General features: G+C 38.0%; 1 protein-coding gene across 1 annotated transcript in view; it reads left to right on the forward strand.

The window, feature by feature from the left end:
- LOC148823423 (BMP/retinoic acid-inducible neural-specific protein 3-like) overlaps window positions 1-16,009 on the forward strand; it is a 48,684-nt gene extending 32,675 nt beyond the window's left edge. The window contains exons 5-8 of the mRNA XM_088927127.1: window positions 3,388-3,493; window positions 11,729-11,965; window positions 13,134-13,356; window positions 14,587-16,009. Coding sequence (XP_088783253.1) covers window positions 3,388-3,493; window positions 11,729-11,965; window positions 13,134-13,356; window positions 14,587-15,703 — 1,683 coding nt within the window. The 3' untranslated portion in view covers window positions 15,704-16,009. The remainder of the gene's footprint in view (window positions 1-3,387; window positions 3,494-11,728; window positions 11,966-13,133; window positions 13,357-14,586) is intronic.
- Window positions 16,010-21,810: the final 5,801 nt, after the last annotated feature.

A 21,810-nucleotide genomic window follows, 5' to 3' on the forward strand; every position in this document is an offset into this window, starting at 1 on the left:
CTCAACAATTGCTTTTCATTTTAGCTTGGGGCTCTGAGACTTCAGGTTATTTATGGAAAGTTGGTCAAGAGTTGCAAACTGCTGATGCTTCATTCAGTACTTCAAAGTAAGTCTAGTCCTGTAGATTAATTAACTCATTATCACACTTGGATCTACACTAATTGCCAGTTCTCAGTATGTAAGTGAGCCTGAATTGAATTTCGGGTGGTATTTGCAAAAGAGGAGGTTAGCAGCACTAGATAGTGGTTTTTAGCATTTGTGGCAAAAGCTGTCACTTCCTACGATGCACATCACTGTGGGAAACAATCTGAAGTGCATTCTGCTGCATGCTCTGCACAAATTAATTTGGTTTTGTACCGTGATTATTAAGCGATCTTACTTTTGTCATCAGTGGTAGCATGATTATTTTTAAAATGGTAAAATAGGAGATCGTGATAAATAGGATATATGAAGATTATCCTCTTGCTTCCCATTAACATCACTGCAGAATACATTCGTCTGCGGAGCTCAACCAAATGTTGAACCCTGTGCTCCAAAGATAACATAAAAAGGGGAATCGGGCCACTGTACCACCTATAGCCATCATTTCTTTTCAGAATTTTAATCATTAAAATAATGAAGCTGCTTAGCTGGAGAAGAAGGTGATGACGGGGATAAAGATGCAAATGCTTGCTTGCTCAAAGTAATTAACAAGCTGGTGATTATCTTTGGGAAGGGAAACGGAGGTCGAGGATCAGCACAGAGCACAATTTTTAGTTGTTTGGAGTGCTGGTCTTTAGGATATATGCATATAAACACTATCTCCTCTGAATACTACACCGCCAGTCGGGGGGTGATCACTATTCAATATTAATGATAGTATTGAGTCAGCACCGATTTCCAAAGTGAACTTTGGCAGGGATACAAATACTATTTCCTCTATCCTTTTTTAATAAAGCCAGTGCTACATTGAGGCATTCCTTTTTTTTTGCTGCTTGATTAAATAAACTCTGGTGCTTTCCATTCTTGGGATGTGTAAATTGTATTTAAGTGTTTAAAGAAATTTCAGTATTTCACTTCTCGTAGTTTTAGTAGTTTTTTACATTGTAAGGGTTTTGTGATCTAACATTGAATTATAGAAGCTGCATTTGGCTTTATTCTATGGTTGTTTTTTTATCAGTTTCTAATATTAAGCAGTTACTCTCTCTTGGTATTGCAGAGACGTGTGCCGTTGCATAACATTAAAGACACGATGAGGAAAAATCAATGAAGATAATAGAACATAACTCTGATTCACGTATTGCAAAGTGGTTAATGCTTTTATCCAAGGCAATGTGCAAGGGTTATAAACTACAAACATGGAAAACATATTCCATATATACAGACACATTATAAAGTCAGAGAAATGTTAGAAATTATGCAAGGAGAAGTTCCATAAATCAAGTCCAGGGATATAGCTTAGCATATCTACATAGTAGGAGGGACTGACCTCAAATGTATTGTTAGTTGTGGGCCAGTACAATATCAAGTCAGAGTGTGCATCTGATAATGAGAAGCAGTGCTTCAGGCCTAGAGTGTGACTGGAGGCTTCTTCTAACCAAGTGTAGGAAAAGACTGGATGGAGGAGTAAGGAGTAAGGAAGAGGGGTGGATCACAGGAAAAAAGATTTAATCGCCGACTCTACAGGGCAGGATGAGGGTGGGAGACCGGAGGAGTCAGTATCCCTTAATATTAACTGGTTACAGGCTTGTTTATATAATGTGAATATTGTGTAATCACTTTAAACTTGTTAGACTTTTTCTGAGGCATGTTCTGATTTATGGGATGAGTGGGCGGCTTCATTTTCTTAAATGAAAATGCCTTTAGATAAGTGCCTTGAAACCTTGCAATTTTCATGCATCAGTGATGTACAAAACAGTTCTATACCTAATTTTGTGCTTAACGTGAAGAAAAATCATTCAGCCCCCTTTCATGCTTTACAACACAATTGTCACAGTTTTGCAACCTGTTAAAAGTAAGAGTGCTGTGTGCCACCTCTTTAAGGTAATGGTGGAGAAAAACACTTTAATTTATGCGCAAAAGATTAATGAATTGACCGATTTGGCCAAGGGAAGAGGCATTACTTAACAGGTTAAAAATTTTAACTTGTCTATTTTTTTTAACCAGATTAGTTTCAGTCTTGTCTGAATAGATTGATTCTCTGGCACGTTTAACAGAGGTGCCAGGTGGACTTCATAATCTTGATTGTGAGCTGCAGTAATTGTTAAGATGCAGAAGATTCTATAACAGATATGATTTTTTTATACGTTACTAGTGATGCAATCTTTTTTTACAGAACTTCAAGGGGACAAAACAAATTGCCAGTGAGTGAGTTCTTTGGGAATAAGAGCAAATCAGTTTGGTTACATATTATGAAGCTGAGATCAAGATGTCTAATGAAAAAACAGATTTCTATATCATGCATTGAGTGTTTGTGATCCCCTCCTCACAATCTTAACCACATTGCAAGCTTAAAAATGTAGCAGCCACTATGGGGTTCTCCTCCTTATTAAAAGCTCAACAGCTGTAGTTTGTGTTGCTCGGACACTTTGACGGTATCTATTATTTTGCCTACCCATGAATAAAGTCGATCCATCGAAGCGTATCAGTAGTGGAAATAACATGGTATACGCTGAAAGGCTGTAGGATCTCTCTGTCTTTATGCAGGGAATAAGACTGACAGCCAGAGAGATTTCTAGTGCAATCTTTTTTTCTGCTTTAAAGACAGGATTCCATCCACTCACTAATCCCAAATGTGAACAGTCAACATTTTTCAAATGTTTCCGCTCTTAATTTAAAAATATTTTGGCTTATTCTCAGAGCTTAGAACATTTTTCTAGAAGCTTAACTTCTTGGTGAACAGGGTTCTAGTGCTTTTGTTATATTGATAGGTATCTCAATATTTTGGGTCTTTATCAACATGGTTCCAGTACAGAAGAATAAGCAATAAAATGTTTTTTTATTTCTGTCACACCACCATATGTGATAAAATGGTTGTTAGGGATGTTGTTGCATTTCATGTTGCCTGTTTTCCTGAAAATGGAGACCCTCCTGTCCACAGTTAACATAAATGATTAACATTGTCCAGTAAAACAAGTAGTTAGTGTTCAGTTACTCCTGAGTGTTTTTTTTTCTGAAGTACTTCTTCATAGCTGACTGGAAATTAATATCTCAAGCTTATTTTAGATTAAAACAGAACATTCAAAATAATAATTAGTTCCATGAGTGTTATTAAGGTTATTGAACTGTAAGTTGATAGTCAAGCATTCCACAGCTGTCCAATTTAATGATTGCAAGTGAAATATCACAGTTTTAAGAATAATTTGTCGACTGCACCTTGAAGTTTTTTTTTGTGTTCTTGTTTCCTAGGTAACAGAAACCAGGACTGGCCCTCTTGGATGCAGTAACTACGACAACCTTGACTCTGTCAGTTCTGTTCTAGTTCAAAGCCCTGAAAACAAAATCCATTTACAAGGTAATGTGGCCGAGGGGGGACACATTAGCGAGAGGTCACTCTCATCTGTAGCCTAAACTAATCGGTTCTTGTGTACACTACCACAAAGAAAAGGAAGTATTACTTAGTGCTAGCTGAATTGCTGAATTGTGATAGAGCCGTTTATTTTCCATGTTCCATGTTTACTGAATTGGATAAGACTGCATTACTTTCCACTAGTTGCGTCGCTCCACATTTAGAAATTGAACAACGTTAAAATTCATTAACATCCTGCCAAGCCATTTTTGAAGAACTCATCCAAATTCATATTTGTCTTGAGCAGAGAAAATAAACATTCCTTAAGGCATAGACAATATTGAGCCAAAGACGTGACTGTTGCTTAAAAAGCATTTTGATGTGTGTGCACAAAATAAGCTTTTATTTATCACTTCATACACAAATTCGGTCAATAAAGGTAAGTCTGTAGTGTAACTGAGACCTCAGGGGCTAATCACATCCTACAAGTATTCATTCATTTTCCATGCATTTATTCATTATCTAAAAGCCAGTTCTCCAGATTATAGCAACATAGTGCCTATTCCAGAAGTCTAAGGCACAAGAAGGGGGCTGATTGTATACTGGTTGCTCTCATTCTGCATAGTCTATCACAGGGAGCCAGAAAGACAGTTGAGCATATCCAATTATACCCAACCAGCATGTCTGTGGAAAGTATAATACCCACGCAATCTCTGAGAGAACATGAGAACTCCAACCAGAAAGCACCCCAGGCTAAAGTCAAAACCAGGACCCAAGAGCTGTGCATCAGCAGCTCTGACTGCCAAGCCACTATGTCACCCCCACAAGTAATATTCAATTCTGAATGCACGATTACTGTCTATCTTTAGAAGAACACTTTTTCCCCTATTTGAAATCGGTCATGATTAAGATGCGACTTCTATTTACTGGCATGTAATGGCGAGACGGATGCTTTTTGAGGGGGTCTAGTGTCTACCATAATTGGGTCCTCCTTTCCTAACTTATTGGCATTGCATTCAGAGGCTTAGGGGAGCCACTTAAATAACCAAATTAAAATTAAGATATTATCATAACACAATTAAGATAAAGTGGGAAATTTTAATTATTGATAGTCTGAAGCTAGACCCCTAACTGTCTTTTAATTAACACATGGATCAAAACAAATCATGTCTTTGCATATGAAGGTAGTAAATTATTAAAGGAATATATGTTGATATATTTAATTTCTGTGATGTCTTAATTAGGACTAAACCAACACTAATTCACAGTTTCATATTATGTAATTCAATATCAATTGCTGCACAGTAATGATACAATTGCACGTCATTTACAGAATGTGATTAAGTATAGAAGATATTGCCACCAGCAGGGGCTCAATATTTCTGTATTAAGCCGAGACCTTAATGTGGCCATTAGTACCAGCGTACCAGATGTATCAAAACACTCAGGTAATACCATTTTCAAGAATCTCGGATCACACAAATGCTGTGTTAAACTGTGAGCTTGCAATTGAAGATAGCCATCCGTCCAGTGAACACGGGTGAGCTAATGAGGTCTTCCCATCAGTGGAAAATTGGAAATAAACAGTGAAAAAAAGCATTACCTGGGAGTATTAAACTGGTAGTTTAAAGAGATACATAAATGACAGAACACAGGATAAGAAGCATTTCTTCTTAATTAGCTTCAGAGTTTTATGCATTCAGTTTTTTAAATAAACCAGTTTGTATGTTTTTTTAGAATGCTACAGTACACAATGGGAGTTGTTGAAAGCTGGCTTGCCCAATACAGTGTTGAATGGGTTTGTACTAAAGCTGAGAAGCATACCTTTTTTTGGTATTTTACTTTTTCATGTAGAGTAAAAAGGAGGAAGTGCGCGGGTGGATATCCTCCAGTTCACTTTAGAACCTCACTTGATTAGAACAGTGGCATCTCAAACCCAGCCCATTTTGGAGCGTTGCCCGCGACCCACCACATCAGCTCCACTGAATGCAGCAAAGCTGTTCTCGAATTAAGAAGCATCCCTTGCTGTCCCACTGTGATCAAAAAGGTAATCTTGTATTCCAGCTCCCCACCACCCACCACAGCTCCCTATTGAGAGACGAAACAGATGTTTCAAAAAGAAGCCATTTAATTTACTTACGGGAAACTCAAGATGTCCTTGGTTTCACAAAGATAAAAAAAACATGGGAGGAGAGGAAATCCAGCCCTCTGATTAAAACATGAGAGAGAAACATGGCTTTTGATGAAGGCAACAGAAGAGTACAAGGCTGTAAACTGCAATGGAAGTAATGTCACTGTACCGCACACGCCTTTCATTAAAAATGTGTCAGTAACAAAACTACTGAGATGTAAAGGATGCCTCCCAACAAGCCATGAAATTAGGCCGGCATAATTGGTTGGGATAAAAAAGAACTAGCCTTTCAGCAGCAAAAAATATCAACAAAATCTGCATTTTAGAAAAGGCTGCTGTAAAAAAACTAGTTCAATTTTAAAATTGTAGCACGACCCTCATGCCAAAATTCCCACCAAAACCCAATTCCATTCCTAAACAGTGAATACAAACCAGCACTTTGACAGCATATTGGGAGACACGATTGCATGTTAATAAATGGAGTAACTCTATAGGAACAATGTATGTTTCTGACGTTTATTTTTTTACTATGGTAAAGAGATGTGGGCGATTAGCAAATACTAAAAAAAACAATGGTACACATCTATTTAAGAACAATGGAAAGACTTGTGATTTGATTTGGCCCATCAAGCCCAGTTGATGATGTTTGGTAGTTAGTAGCTAATGTATCCAAGGATTTCTTCTAGCTGTTTCTGGACAGAAAGTTTTATATGTGTGTGTATCTGTGTTTTATTTAGCTCATGTGTGGTTGTCACACTCATGATATCCTTGAAGTTAAAACAGCAAATTAAATGTGGCATGTAACAGACAAACTATTTTGTTTTTATTTCTTATTTAGTTGCTAGGATATTTCCTCTGAAATGTGATTCGCTTAGGCTAAACAGACCAACATACCAGCTTAGACTCTATACATTTCCTACAGAGATCAGTTTGAAACTAATACAGTTCCACATGCTATCCATCTAGTCTGATGGGGGGACGTTATTGTAATTGTAATATTATGATATTTTTGTAATTCTCAGATTCCAAGTTCCTGTGGATGTTTTTTCTCACCATATAAGTTTAGCTAATTTAAGCTTTTGGTGACTCATTTTATTAACCATCTGCACAGTTATCGGCTACATTGTTAAAGCAAAGTGTGGTGCATAGCGTCTGATACAAGAAAAAGGGGTTAAACGGTTTCCCTCTATGTATCATTTTTTTAAAAGTCTCCTCAGAATTTCAAAAAGAGGCAATTTTTTGCTGCAGTTTAAGAGCCTCTTATTACTACTCTTCGGGAAACAGTGTGCCTCTGGCAAAACATAAAAAAGGTTTTGATACTGAGATCATACCGTTCATGCTTCCTTTCATAAAGACAGAGGCATTCTGAAAAACAGAAGGTCACTCACTACAGTTTCTGTCAAATCAGTTATTCACAAGATTTCCTTTTAGTATTACTCTATACCCTGTGACAGTTTGAAAAGAAAAAGAGTACCTTTAATCTCTTACTAAATCATTGACAAGCAGTGTACTGTACATCTTCTGCATTTACTGAAGAGGAAACAGTGCAGCTCAAGGTATGTGAAATTATCTTTTGAAGGTTTGCAGCTACCACACCAGGGTGCAACTTAGCCAACTATTCTGTCCCATATCAGCATTTTATCTGCAGTAAGGCTGAATTGGTCCGGCATTCTGTTATGCTCTGTATTCAGGTACTGTGTAGTAAGATAAAATGTGGGAAAGAGGTCACCTTGCACTATAGTTTGCTTAAACCAGCTATCCTGGGAGCAGCTCACACTTGGGCTCCACTCTCCTTAATGAGCACCACACGGTCGAGGGCTTTTTTTAACAGAAAAAATGCATCTGCCCGTTTTATTAAGAATCACCCCTGCTGTTCATCAGTCTCACCCAGCACTGAGGTGAGCACACACTGTACATAATAAAGACGTGAAAGTACAGTCATAGCAGCAGACCTGTAACAGTCTGACAAAGCATGTCAGCTATCTTTAAAGGGACTTTAGTGTTTAACCTTACATTCAGGTCTGCAGGTCTAATGCTTTCTAGTCAGTTCAATTAAAGTGTTATTTGATTGTTTTTGGTTTTTTTAGCTTCTTTCAGCACATTGTTGGATAATACAGGAGTACCTTCTCTGCCTCTTAAAGAAAATGAAGATAAAAAATGGTGAAACCATATCATGAATACAAATGCAAATCACTGTTATAATTTGCATTTATATAATATATAATATAAAAGTTGGTATTTCATTATCCGATCTCAACATTTCCTCTTAATCTGCCTACTCTACCATAAAGCATAGTGCTTTACCATGTTAAGGACATAAAATGCTTACACTTTAATCTTTTTCTGTATAGTCTGAAATGGAAACCTTTGGGTTAAAATCTCTTAACGCAGAGTAACTTTGGTAAAGGTCATAAGCAATGTCTGAGATAAAAGTAATAAAAAATATTTTAACACGAATAATAAAAACTTGGAAAAAAGGTTTACAAACTGTCTCTTTATTTCAGTAAATGTTGTTTTACATTTTTGGCAGCAGTGAATAAGTCCGCCTCTAGTTTATAACATATTGGCTTAGTCTGATCTCTGGATGCAGTGCAACCAGCAATCTGTTCAGATAAATGAAAATAAAATATCTCGTAGGATGTTGCCACCTCCCATTTAGTGTGAATAGATCTGAGAATAAATCCCAACTGCCAAACCCTGGGAGAAGTTGGTCCTGCCATTTTGTTTTATAATCTAGAATACAGTTCACAATCTTAAATGTCATCAGGGAATACAAGAAAAATGTTCTTTATCATCGACTGTGTTGTACCAGTCTTCCCTGAGGTATCCTCTCAGTTCTCCAGCGTGATGCTGATGGAGAAAGTGATAGCAGATTTGAAATGAAAATGAAATCTGCGGTTTTAATCAAGATTCGCTTTTTTCCCCCCTCCCCTCTTACCGCTTGGCTGCTCATCAGGCTCAGCTGACACGCCTCAGATCTTCACTTCGCATAATTAGGATGCAGAGAGGAGTTCCTATGGCTGCTCCCATCACACTTGCTTAGCAGCCCCTGGAATATCTAATGGAAATTGGCAAAGTCTGCTTGCAGCTGCCAGAGAAGATTCCCTACCTATCACCTTTACTCAAGTTGATCTGCTGCCACTATAAGCTTGCAGCCTTCGCACTAATTGATCCAGGAATGAGATAGCAAGGTTGGCACATCAAGGCAGGCTAGCCATTCTCCTGATCCCAAAATGTGACCCTACTGGCCTGACAGAGACGAGTGGATATTGTAGTTTAGTTGGCATTTTTATTAGTGGTACAAATCAGCAACTGTAATTTCTGACCTTTAACTGCTTGAGTTAGAATCCTCATCATTCAGCGAGGCACAAAATTGATTCGAATTGGGTTGGCGTCTGTGTTTTACCGTTTCAACAGTTAACATTTCGCAGGACTGCATCGTGCAAGATTGTTTTGCTTTCCACCAGTTTCCTACATACGTATACATCATAATTAGATCATTCAATATTCAGATTTAAAAAGCAGGTTTACCATAGAGTTTTCACTGCTCTAAAATTATTACTAATGACTTCTTGGTTTATCGTTTCCTTTGGCTTCAGATAATGTCCAGTGGCATTATAAAATCCGAGGGTTGAGGTCTTTTTAGAAGGATTTATTAAAGCCCTTAATGGTTTTGAGTTTGCACAGATTCCCTTTCATCAGAATTAATTATCACCATGTCATGACCTTTAGAATGTCCCTCCTCCCATGATGTCAACCAGAAGAAGACCTACTCATAGCCCTTTATGTTACCCAAGCCTCTTGACAAGACAATATGGTACAACAGAACAAACCTACTGATTGCACAATATAAGATTGCACCCAGCCAGAACTTTTTGGTTTTCTCGATCCTTGCTCTTTAGGTCAACCCATGCTGTGCATGAACAGAAAGATTTTAGCGGACAGTCCAATTACAAGCCTTCTGCTCTGTTTTATTGCTTTCTATTTCTCAATGATATATTCATTACGAATCCTACAGAAAAGTCTCAGCTGTTCGCCTGGAGCACGAATGGGTCTGCTGTCTGTAGTAGCCTAAATTCTTAATGTGATTTTTGTAAGTCCTTAGGCTCTCATTTAATCATACTAACACTGTGTAACTGAGTCTGTTATACCAGCTACCAGTCTCCTCAAGAGCAGGCAATTGGAGTGCTGTCCTAGCTGGGCTTCTCAGACCTCCGCAAGTTAGTCAGCAGCTCATCAGCATTCCAATCTCATGATTCTTATTCTCAGTACATCATGCCAGTACACTTTTTTCCATCTCCTGCAAAATCCTGATCAAAATCAGCAACTTTATTTTTTCCTGTGTTGGATTGGAATTGGAGTATGACTGATATCGCCGTCAGCTGATCACTATATGGTTTTGCATTGCAATCTGTGTGATCTTTCTCTGCCACTGTCTGTGCTTGAGTTAGAAAAACAGGGTAATGTCTGCAATGGTTAAGGAGTTGCTGAAATATTGAAATATGTAGTTGTCTGGTGAAAGCAATAATAGTGGAGAAACTGCTTACCCATTCATGAATGAGAGTGAAAATGCATAGAATGTGTTCTTTCAGATCTGTGTTTGTAGTTTTACAAGTTAAGCTTTTTCTTGTTGAACCAAATTGGGTATTTTTGAGGTAGTTACTGTGGAGTCTATGCAGTATTACAGCAAGATCACAGCAGGCACCCACCACTGTTCTAAAGAGTGTTGTTGAAGTAGAATTTTTTCAACTTTTTTTTATTTCTAAAAGCCAAAAATGTGATGTACAATTGAGGGTAAATCTTGGAGGGAAAAAAAAAGTTCCACATTAACCGTTAATCAGACTGATTTTAGTATCTCAAAGAATTAATAGCTGTAGAAGAAAAAAGCTTTTAAAAAATTGTTCTATTCAAACACAAGATAGAAAACTGTCTCAGATTACTCTCACAGCAGGTTCCAAAGGAAGTACTGCTGTGAGATGCAAGAACAACTGCACTATAATTTGGGAAAATAAAGCAAAGATATTGAAATACAGGCATTTTAGCACTAGGCTTTATTTAATAACGTCTCATTTGACCAACTACACCACAAGAGTTCTTAGTTGGAAATCTTCAGTTTTAATTAAAATACCTAGCAGTACTCTGCTAGGATACTTCTCTAAGGGAGTGATCTTGCTGTCAGGGAATCCAACCTCATCCATGGTCATACTGTATGTTCAGTTGAATCTTTCAGTATAATTATCACCTAAAGAAAAATGCTTAGCTTTGGGTGAGATAAAGACCGGATGGCTTTTTTCTTTATTCTCCTACATGGACTTCAACCTGATCTAATACATACTGTAGACTCCCATGCGACCCTTGTAAAAGAATCATTGACATAATGTATAGCATATCGTGAAAGCGCTGTGTAGAAGCCGCTTTGTGGACAATGTTGTAAAGGTGCCAAAAGGTTCAATAAAGTCTTTATTGACAGTATTAATCTGCAATTTTTAAGAAGACATGGACAGGTTAACTTTAAAACAATGTAAAGTGGAATCTAAATACACGTTTCGAAAAGGCACATTCAATTTGGGTATGTTAAAACTAAGAAAAAACCTATACTGAAGAATAAAGCACTGTCTACAAGAACATTTGTGCTTTACTGTTAGTGATGGTTTCAATAGGTTTTGTAGATTTAAGACCAAATTCTCTCCCTATAAATATTTAACTTTAAGTTTAAGCCTGTTATGGAGATTTGCTCATTTAAATTAGCCTGCTCTTCTACAGATGATTGATTACATTACATTTTCCTATTGATGGATCTTAAATGTGGCTTGTAAGTTGGATCTCTGGTGTATATTAATGCCCTGTTCAATATATTGATGTTTCCATACTTCAGCTGTAATCTAGTGCTACGCAGGCTGTCTGACTCTACACTTTTGAAAGTTTTTACTGTTCAGTGCTGAGAGAAACTTAGTGGTAAAAAACATTCTTATTGTGCTTGTACAGTACATGTAATTATTATGCTTACACTTCATGCTCGTGCTCCTTGGTAAAGACAATGAATTACTCATGAAGTAAAAGAGAGATGCTGTATCTGAAAAACAATTCAAGCTTCAAATCTTTTTTTCTAGGTCTTCAGGTCATTCTTCCTCATTACCTGCGTGAGAGCTTCATCAGAGCAGCTCTCGGCTACATTACCTGCAATTCTGAAGGGGACTTTGTCTGCAAGGACAATGACTGCTGGTGCCACTGTTCTTCTGACTTCCCAGAGTGCAACTGCCCCACTGCTGATATCCAGGCTATGGAAGAGAAGTTGGTTCAACTGAAGGAAGTGTTGACAAATTACAACAAAGAGTTTGAGAACTCAGGTTAGGTCCTGCCTACATTTAGAGCAACTGAATGCTTTTGTATTGTACTCAGCGGATATTGATAGTCATTCATTTCCTCTATTTTAACAAATTCTTTAAAAACACATAGAAGATATTAATGAGTAAAAGGCTTCTGGCCTCCTCATTTCACCTCTGTGTTGTCATTCCATGGATATAATGAGTAAGTAGACTTGAAATGACAGTGCCTACTTAACAATATGTGCAAATTAACAAGTAGGTCACCTTGTGAAACGTGTGTAGACTCTCAGTTTGGAAACTTAAAATAGCTTGTCTTAACGAAATCTGACCTTAAAGATTTTTATTCTTTAAATATAAGTCTTCAGGATGCTCTGGTCTCTTACGGTTCTTCACTGAAGTTTTTAATAAAAGGTATCCTTAAAAATGCAGCCTGCTTTTAACTAGGTGCTTCATCACTAGAAAACCACTTTTTTTTGGTCCCTTTGGGTCCTCTTCTGAAGCCTCTCTCTATTGGACTGAGCTAAACACAAACCCATAGAAAATTACAGATTACATTCTAATCATGAAGCACATTTACACAAGATTTTGTCATTCCTACCCTATATTTACTTACTTCCCTTATGTTTTACTTTATTACTAATATTTACTTATTTATTTATACTGCATTCTTTTTACAGTTGCCTTTGTTGTGTGAAGTGTGGTGTATACTAATAGTCGATTGCTAATTATTGATTCCAGCTGTAGGGTTGCTCAGACCCTACAGGGTAGCCAGTGTTATTGCCCTGAATATCATGTGAAACAACAACCCCTACTTTACTCAGTTGCTTTAACACAGTAATCTCCTGTAGTAATTGCAAATGCTTAAAAAAATTAAAATGGTCACACACTGCTCATACTACACTGACAGTTATGACAGGGGTTGTGTTCCAGTTTTTACATTTTTATCCTTTTTCCATCATGTAAAACTGAAGTTGGAGCAGTGTTTGTCTTGTGTCACAGCCAATCGCTAGCCCTATTTTCATCTCAATGTCAAAGATAACAAAAGATAGTGACAAAAGCTGTGAAAAACTATTAAAGTGGTTCTAGTTGGCATAGTGGATGTCACCCTGGTGTGTTCTGCATATAACTCATATACTGTAATTATACATACATATTTTCTTTATTGCTATATGACATTTTGTTCTTTCAGATGAGTTTAAGACCTTCGTCAAGAGGCTTCCACTAGATCATCTGCTGAATATGTCCACAATCTTTCAGCTGTGGAGCAAAGACATGAGCCTGCAGCGCCTCTATGAGAAGCTAGAGGGCAGCATGAAACACATCTACAGCAAAGCCCAGAAGATGATTCAGAAACTCTTCAACCTCAGTAAACGATGTGATAAACAGCCTCAGTATAGGCTGCCCAGAGAGAGGTGAGTAGTGCCCCTGACTGTCGTTGCAGGTGATTCTCAATAGTGATGACTGGAGAAAAAATGAGAAAAACCCAATGAACCAGGCAAAACCCAGATGTGAAGGAACATGAAACACAATTGAACAACAGTCTCTATTCTGGACTGTTTTCAGTTACAGTATATACCCATTTTATTTTATTTAATTGAACTTGCATGTAAATATACTGTAGTTACTCATAGGCATTAAAACTTTCAATCAATATTGAAACCAGTGACATTTGTTACGTTTGTAATGCCTCTCAGTAAATATTTGTTACTACTATTAAAAATGTAATTGTGTCTGTAGTCTCTGCCTCTCATATTCTTCTCTTTTTCTATACATTGTTTTTTCAAAAGTATCTGAGAAGACTTCAAGAACTTCTCGCTATTTAAAGTTTAATTTTGGATGTACGCATTTTGGAACATGTAAGAACTGTGAATCACACTGTGAATGGGAAAATAAAGGCCCCAGTGGTTTAGAAACAGATTTTCCAGACACCCTGTGGCATCCTGAGATGCTGAGATTGGGGGTGGGGGAAGAGACTGAGAGGAAGAGGATTAGTCATCATTCTGAGTCACCACTTGCATGGTGCTGCAGTTAGGGAAATTAAATGAATAAATGTGTCGGTACCTTATGAGGGCTTTCATTTTTTTCCCTCTTTAGGTTACACTTGCAGAAAGCAAAACTATAAAACAAGAATTGTACTTCTCCCCTGTTTACACTTGCAAAGCTAAATGGATGCTTTCCAGCTCAAGGGGAGTTTTGATTTCAAGTTTGCCAGCTCATACTTGTCTAATGCCTCCCCACTGGAAGGCCTCTGGGCAACTCTTAACTGTGTTGCGTCTGTGGTCTGTGACTAGACAATAGTATTTGTGCTCAGATGAAAATGAGAGTGAGCCACTCAGATTAACACTTCAATGTGCACACATTGAGTGAATGGAACTGTTTTTTCAAGGAATTTATGTTATCCAGTAGTGGTGTAGTATATGCAGTGTAGGCTCAGAAACCATGTTTAATTCAGACAGTCCCAGTTGCATCTGGATGTCATGTGTATGTATCTACAGTATGTAGTTCTGTTTTTCCTAACAGAAGCACTGTGAGACTTGATTAAGAGATGACAGTTGCAGGATTCAGAAAACAATGTATTATAAAAATAACTGGGGTGTGTTCATAGTATGCGTATTATTTTCCCTGTTCTGTTTCTCGTGCAGACCGTTAACCTACTGGCTGAAGAAGGTGCAGTCCCTTCTGTACTGCAGTGAGAACAACCTTTCAGGCACCTTCAACGAGGAGCTGCAGAGCTGTGCCTGTCCTATGGAGCAGGACTCCTGTCAGGGGATACTCCCTTGTGTAGTGGGGGATGGCGCTAGCTGCTCATCCTGTGCCCAAGAGAACCCAGCGCTCTGTGGCAGTTGCAATCCCGGCTACGTGCTGATTCTGGGTTCCTGCCGGCCTGAAGTGTCAGATTCCCCGGAACACTACCTTGGCCTGGAGACAGACTTCCAGGACCTGGAGATGAAGTATCTCCTGCAGAAGCACGACAGCCGCATTGAGGTGCACGCCATATTCATCAGCAACGACATGAAGCTCAACAGCTGGTTTGACCCCTCCTGGAGGAAGCGCATGCTGCTCACTTTGAAGAGCAACAAGTACAGGTCCAACCTGGTCCACATGCTCTTGGGACTGACGCTCCAGATCTGCCTGACCAGGAACAGCACGCTAGAGCCCGTTCTCTCCGTCTATATCAACCCTTTCGGAGGCAGCCATTCTGAGAGCTGGTTCTTGCCCATTAGTGAGAACCATTTCCCGGACTGGGAAAGGACTACACTGGACGGCTTCCCACAATGCACCAACTGGACCTTGACGCTAGGCAACAAGTGGAAGACCTTCTTCGAGACCGTCCATATCTATCTGAGGAGCCGGATCAAGACTACCAACTCCAATGGCAACGAAACTACATTCTACGAACCCTTGGAATTAACTGATCCCTCTCGGAACCTGGGATACCTGAAGGTCAACAGTGTCCGTTCCTATGGGTACAGCATGCCCTTTGACCCCGAGGCCATCCGAGACCTCATCTTGCAGCTGGACTATCCCTACACACAGGGCTCCCAGCACTCTGCTCTGCTGCAGCTGCTGGAGATTCGGGACCGCGTGAACATGCTGTCCCGCCAAGGCAAGCAAAGACTGGATCTCTTCTCCTGCCTGTTGCGCCATCGATTGAAGCTGTCGGCCAGCGAGGTGGTGAGAATCCGTGATTCCCTGCAGTCTTTTGCAGCAAAACTCCCCCATGCAGTGGATTACGAGTTGGCCAAACTATGCAGTTAGCTGCCACAAGGAAATAGAGCATTTCGTTTTGTGCTGTCAGCTTTAGGCTTAAGGGCTTGGGGGGGGTGTTCTTAGCAGGCTAAACTTAAAACACATCTTAAAGTACTTGCCGAATGTGAATAGGTTTTAAATATTGTGATCTTTACAAAATGGACCTCTGGTTTACATTTTGAACAAAGGTGGTGTGGCCATTGTCAGTGCATTTGTAGTGAAAAGGTACTACAGTAAATTATGTTTTTTTTCTGTTCATTTAAAGCTGTTTGTAAACATGGTGTAAATTAATAAAACCAATATGATTGTATACAGCTTTTGCAGGGTGATTCCGCAGTGACTGGCTACACATAGCAGCGTCTGGAAGGATAGAACATTTTGCAAGCACTCTTAAGAAAGATCTTCAGACTGCACTGCCAGGCAACCAATTGTAAGATGACATTTACATGAGAAACCTACAGGATCATAATGCTTATGGCATTGTGAACATTCAACTTCACAACCATCTCTAGTAGTTTAGTGTTGTATCCTCCTGATTCAACCTTGAATTTTGTTCAATAGTAATTGTTATTAGTGAATTTTAACATAGCTTACTTTTTTAGCAACTGTACAGGTAGTATATTTTGATTGTTTTAATAGCACCCAGGCAGCAAGATGGACCAAGTGGTTTCCTGTACTTTTAACGACTATGTTCTTTATGCTAGTTTTCTGACTAATATTCTTCTAATATTTATTTCTGGATTTTTTTAACGTTTTCTTTTACTGACATCCATTTTATCCTGTATTTTTACAATTGCAATAGACTATATTGTTTAATACGTGGACCTCCTAAATTCACAAGATAAAACCATACTGTATATTAATGGTTTTGTCCTGTATATTCACCTTATATTCAAAAAGTAAAATTATATTAGCAGAAAGTCCGATGAAGCAATTCAGTGGTAAAGAAGTGTGGCCTTCCAGACCCCCACGCTATATTGGATAGATTATTTTTCTGTAATGCAAACTCTTTAAAACCCAAGGAGGATTCCTAAAACCACCTCAGTTGGTGCAAAACGGGGGATTTGAGTGTTCAATATGAATATTTAAGTCTAATAGGAACAAAAGTTATTTCCTACACACCAGCATTTCATTACGAGGATCAGTATAGTTGTCCAAAATCCAGTTTCAAGCAGTGCAAACAGGATATTGTTGAAAGTAATCAAAATGTCATTTTCATGCTCGATGCTCTGTGATGTGTGCCTAGAGATGCTGTGAGTATCCGGTTAGCATTCTCTTTCTATATTGCCAGTAAGTTCTTTCCTTTAACCAGGCACCCATCCCACTACCTTCAAAACTTTTTTTGTTGGCAGTGTTGGGCGATCACTATTTTCTATGTTGATTTATATGGTTATTGACAAACATGAGACACAAGGACTAAATCAATAATAATAAAAAAAAATCTGTCCAAACAACTCTGTGCTTCCTTTTTTCCCCCCCTAGAGATATCATCATTCAGTTCCAGTCATGTTTTATATTTCTGCATGAACTGTTTTATTAGACTGCATATCTTGGGGAAAAAAAATTCCCAAGATTGAATGTGCAGTCAGTCAAGGTTCACAGCTTTCTGGCGTCCCCTTTGCTCGGTTATGTTTTTGCAGTTATGCTCTTTGGAGCTTTGAAGATAACAGAAGCCTTTCATGCTTTGAAAAGTGAACAAACGGTCAAAGTGCAGGAACTGTAGTTAAATGCACCAGCTATTGTGCAGCCAATAAGAGGCCATATAAAGCCACAAGCAGCTAGTTTCATTACCATTTCTTTCTTATTTTAGTGCATGTTTAGACCGAAAACCCTAGAATTTCTGCCTAGTCCCATGTTGGAGGAAAAGCTAATTCATCCAATCCAATCCATCTGAAAAGGGTACTGAGGACGGCTCTGCTGGGTGAGTGAAAAAAGTTTTAGGCTAAAGCACAAACTGTTGAGAGCATGCACCAAAGATATGTCACAAATGAGTTAAAATGAATGGACCTCCTATTCACAGCATGGCTGTATTAAAGGCCTTTTGCGTAGAATAGTTATTTTCTGTGACAGAACAAATGGCAAAATTACAAAATTCATTATAAAAGCTTGGAAACTCTATGCACAGGGAATAGAACAGACAGTATTGTTAATTATTCTCTTACATTTTTTTATCCCAGATGGGTCATGTTTTAGTCTTTAATACATATTTTAGACATTGATAAGGTAGTTGTCTGAATGTAATAGCATTCCAATTACATGGAAAACCGTGCAGCTGGGAGGGTGTGTGGGATAATAAATCAACTGGTAATACTTGAAAACAGTATGAAATATACTTGTTTCTTTTAAGTATCCTTTGCTTTGCATTGTAGAGCTTTGAAAACTACATCCCTAAGCAGACTGATGCACTATGCTGGTGGTCTTCTTGTGTGTACCTGTGGAGGAAAGGGATACTAACAGGTGCCACAACTTTGTATTTCAAAAGCAATGTAAGCAAAAGTGACCTAAGGGATGCAAAGGAGCATGAAAGGGAGGAATTATGTTTCGAAAGTGAAGGGGTATTGATTTTATATCCTTTGGCAATGTGAACAAGGGAGTACAGGGACCACAACACTTCTTAAATAGTTCAATAAACTCCTATCTGAGCTAGAGCTGAACTTGGAACTAACTGCTCTATGGGTACACTGGCTCAGTCTTTAAATAATATTGGATGCTTGTCTTTGAAGTTTAGAGAACTGATAGTCTACCCACTTTTTATGATCAATTGTATTTTTTTCAGTAAAAATGGAACTATTTTCTGCTTGCACCACAAGATGTCAAACAGCCTGCTCCTGAAAAATTGATCTGAAGAGTAAGTAATCGACGCTTCCACTATCTCCTCCTGAAGGACATTCTACAGTGAATGTATTTGAACTCAAATTCAATAACACTAGCAATTTATGGTTCAATATATACATCAAATGCCATACATTGATACAAATGTAAGTTAATTTATGAAGGTTGGAGAAGATACTTGAATACTTGATACTTGGAGCTGCAAAACCGTTTTAATTTGACCACAGATGAAGCCAAAGGTACATTAATTGTTCTCAAATGCAATATATTGTAGATTAAGCTTTGTAAAAATCACAGTTTTGTTAAAATCAAGATTTGTTATATAATAATCATAAGACATTTAGTGAACTGTAAAATTACAGCAGTTTCAGATCCATGCAACTCTTGCAGGCCAATGCACTGAATGGACAGATGTAAGTTTTATTAAATAAGAAAGGTTAATGCATACAGTAAACACTGAAGACTATTGTTGTAAGCCTTATGCATATATGGTACATAAACTACATATGAACATGAAATGAGAGGTGGCTAATCAGTCAATCTGATCCATTTGGATTTAGAAGCTAATTGATTCAAGAAGCTCAAACAGCTACTTCTTGGAAGAAGCCATGTACAGAATATTGACTTCAACAACATGGATAGGTACCCTGTTTCAGCCTTCCATAACCCTTTGAATAAAAAAGTGACTCCTCTTAGTGGTTTTGAATGCACATTTTCTTAATTGTTTAAACATATCCTGGTATTTTTTCCATACATTTTCCTCCCTATGTTACCCCCATTTAATATGGCATTAACTACGGAATGAATAACATTTTGGGATATGCTGTATACTGTATATACAGTACTATGTGTATTTTTATTGTTAGTGACCTCATACAGTTAGCCTTTCAGTTTCAGCTATGAAGTTCACAAGGCCTTAATCATGATGGATGTAACACGTTTGGAGGAAAGTACAAATATACCAGGTAAACAGTTTTCAACAATGACTTATTGTTTTTCTGAGTTACACTATACTTACAAATCCAAATCTGCTCAGCAAGATGCTGAAGTGTGATGTTCAGCAGTTCTACCACACCAGAATCAATAGTAACAGGATTATTCACTTTTCAGAAGCAGTATTTTATTTGCCAAATTGCACAGCTCACAGAAATGAGAGGACAGAAATAAATTAGAACCTCTGAAATGTTGTACAAACATAAGACATTCTGACCAGTTCACTTCTAATAGACCACTGGGCTGCCAAATTGATACACACATATGTGTTAGGACAAATATTGTTTTATTTAGTACTTCAATACAAGTTCTTCTTTCATTTAAGTCAGTTCATGAGTTTACAACTTTCCATTACATGATATAAAATGGAGGGAACCTTATACAACCCAGCAAGAAAGTTTCTCAGCCCATTGGGTGGTGGTGAGGGGGTTATCTACTGTACAATACTCTATATTGATATATATCGTATAAACTGTATAGGTTATCAAGGAGATGCAGGTTAGAGACTGTAGAGTATAAATGAGTAGCACTGCCTGATGTTGAGTGTGTTGGTTGTTAGGCATAGTTCTCAGTGTTTTCAAAATGAGTTGTTTTTTGGTGCCTTCAATGCAATGCAAATGTATGTTGTTCCTTGTTTGTTCCTTGTTAAAGTATGCTGAAATAAATAATGATTAACTGTTAAGCATGATTAATAATAAAATATAACTTGGGGGTCTTTACTCAGTATTCATCCTGCTGGATTACATCAGTGTTTCTGTTTAGTACATACATGGATAATTGGGAAGAATATGTGGTAGTGAATTCTAAACTGCCACACAGTCAGAAATAGCTGGTCCGAAGTGCATCTTTTGTTCCTAATTTTTAAAAGAAAAGTCAGCAGTCTTCATAATCCAGAATTTTTAAAATGTTGACTTAAGCAAGATCAGTAGATCTCAGGATGTTTTACTGTAAACTGTTCATGTATAGTGTACTTGGGGGTATTCTAGTGAATAATTAATATACGTATGCTAACACTAATATTTGACAATTTGATTTGACAATGAAATACCCCCAATATTTTTTCGATTAAACCAATGCGACAGATGTGTGTTTTTGAGTATTGCTGTTTGCATTTGATAAGTATGGAAGGGGGCTTTGAATCTATATATATATTAAATTAACTTCATGTTGTGCTTCATTTCGAATGTGCACTTTGAGGAACCCTGTAGTGTAGTGCAACTAGTAAGGTCACTTGTATGGACCTTAGATTGAGGCCTATAATGCAGACATCAGCTGTTGGAGCTTCAGTCATCAAGGGCAAAGTAATTTTGTTATAATGATGCTACTTCTTCCACAGGACTTTCAGTGTGAAAAAATGGAAGGTGGCTTGAGGATCTGCACTTTGGAAGAAAATGACCTCCTCTTTGCTTGTGTTGGGATAGCACATGGATGGTAGCCATGAGGATAGTTTATCGTAGAACATATGATTATAAAAACAGGGGAGTGAGGGAGAAGGGGAACCTGTAAAAAATAAAAATATCTGGGGATCCTGTTTTTTATCTGAAATGCAGCATGGGCTGCCCCTGCAAACCTCATTCAGGTAGGGTTTCGTTCGAGTCATCGAGATTAATGAAAGTTCTGTTTTTATGATTGCCTCCGTAATGTGAATGGACAGTGTATCCATGCCTGGTGAGCTGTGGCTGGAGTCGGTTTTTAATAAGGGAAGTGGGCTTTGCACTGGTAGAGAATTCCAGGAGAAGAAAGGTACCATTTCATTCCTTCCGCAAAAATGTTTTTGAAATTGTGTTTTTAAAGTTAAATTATTATTTGAGTAGGTCAGGGTTTGTAACCTTCCCTCTAATGTCCTCTTTGTATTTAGTCCCAGGCATACTGTAGTTCCTACATTACTGTTTTATCCTGATATTATACTTCAATTAAGAATGCCTTTCTCTGCACTCACAGAGAGCATGTCCTTCCATGAAAGCATTCCTTGACCACACTGACAATCGTACTTGTCCTGCGGCTGTTGCTTTGGGTGGTGTATATTCTCATATTTCACTCCTGTCTAGAAAATATCTTGGCACTGAGATGGTTAAAAACGTAGCTCATTTTATTCCCCCTAATGATGGTGGAGCAACAGCTGGAAGGAAGTAAACAACTGAACGTATCAATTAGGCACTGCAATCTCAAGATTATCATTACCTCTTCAGAAGGACCTCTGATAGAGTGATAGCCATTACCATTAATGACAAGATTCCAATTAGATGTTTTTTTGTTAATATTTTATTGCTCTGCTAGATAGTACATCTAGT

This window comes from Atractosteus spatula, chromosome 11 (genome assembly GCF_055471065.1).
Source record: "Atractosteus spatula isolate fAtrSpa1 chromosome 11, fAtrSpa1.hap1, whole genome shotgun sequence".
Taxonomy (NCBI): Eukaryota; Metazoa; Chordata; class Actinopteri; order Semionotiformes; family Lepisosteidae; genus Atractosteus; species Atractosteus spatula.